The following is a 444-nucleotide window of genomic DNA, read 5'->3' as shown; positions in this document are numbered from 1 at the left end:
GTTATCCTGTTCCTTGGAGCCTGTACAAGGCCTCCTCATTTATCAATGGTTACGGAATACATGGAGATGGGATCCTTGTATTATTTAATACATATGAGTGGGCAGAAAAAGAAACTCAGTTTGCGCAGGAGATTAAAAATGCTCCGTGATATTTGCAGGTGTGTTCTTAGATTTCGATATCCTTAGTTTTTTGACTTTTCAGTTGGTAACTACTTGTTACTTTAATTTTCTTCTTGGGGTCATTTTGCGTTTCTAAAGTTCTCATGCTCACCTTAAATCCAACTGACAATCACATTCTTTTGTTTAAGATAAGTTGTCTTTAAGGAATGACCCAGATTAAAATGATTAAATATCCAAGACCTCCATGAACAATGAGTTCCCTGGGGATCTGATTAACAAAGACCTTAATGTAGTAGCATATAGTACATGCTAATGTGAAGGCAC

The 444-nt window shown here is 36.5% G+C and overlaps 1 protein-coding gene across 1 annotated transcript in view; it reads left to right on the top strand.

The window, feature by feature from the left end:
* Window positions 1-6: 6 nt before the first annotated feature.
* LOC113339200 (serine/threonine-protein kinase CTR1-like) overlaps window positions 7-444 on the top strand; it is a gene marked incomplete at its 3' end in the record, with an annotated part of 991 nt that continues 553 nt past the window's right edge. The window contains exon 1 of the mRNA XM_026584517.1: window positions 7-158. Within this exon, the coding sequence (XP_026440302.1) occupies window positions 46-158 (113 nt within the window). The remainder of the gene's footprint in view (window positions 159-444) is intronic.

Source organism: Papaver somniferum, unplaced genomic scaffold (assembly GCF_003573695.1).
Source record: "Papaver somniferum cultivar HN1 unplaced genomic scaffold, ASM357369v1 unplaced-scaffold_19700, whole genome shotgun sequence".
NCBI classification, from domain to species: Eukaryota; Viridiplantae; Streptophyta; class Magnoliopsida; order Ranunculales; family Papaveraceae; genus Papaver; species Papaver somniferum.
This window is presented reverse-complemented; position numbering and strand designations above follow the sequence as displayed.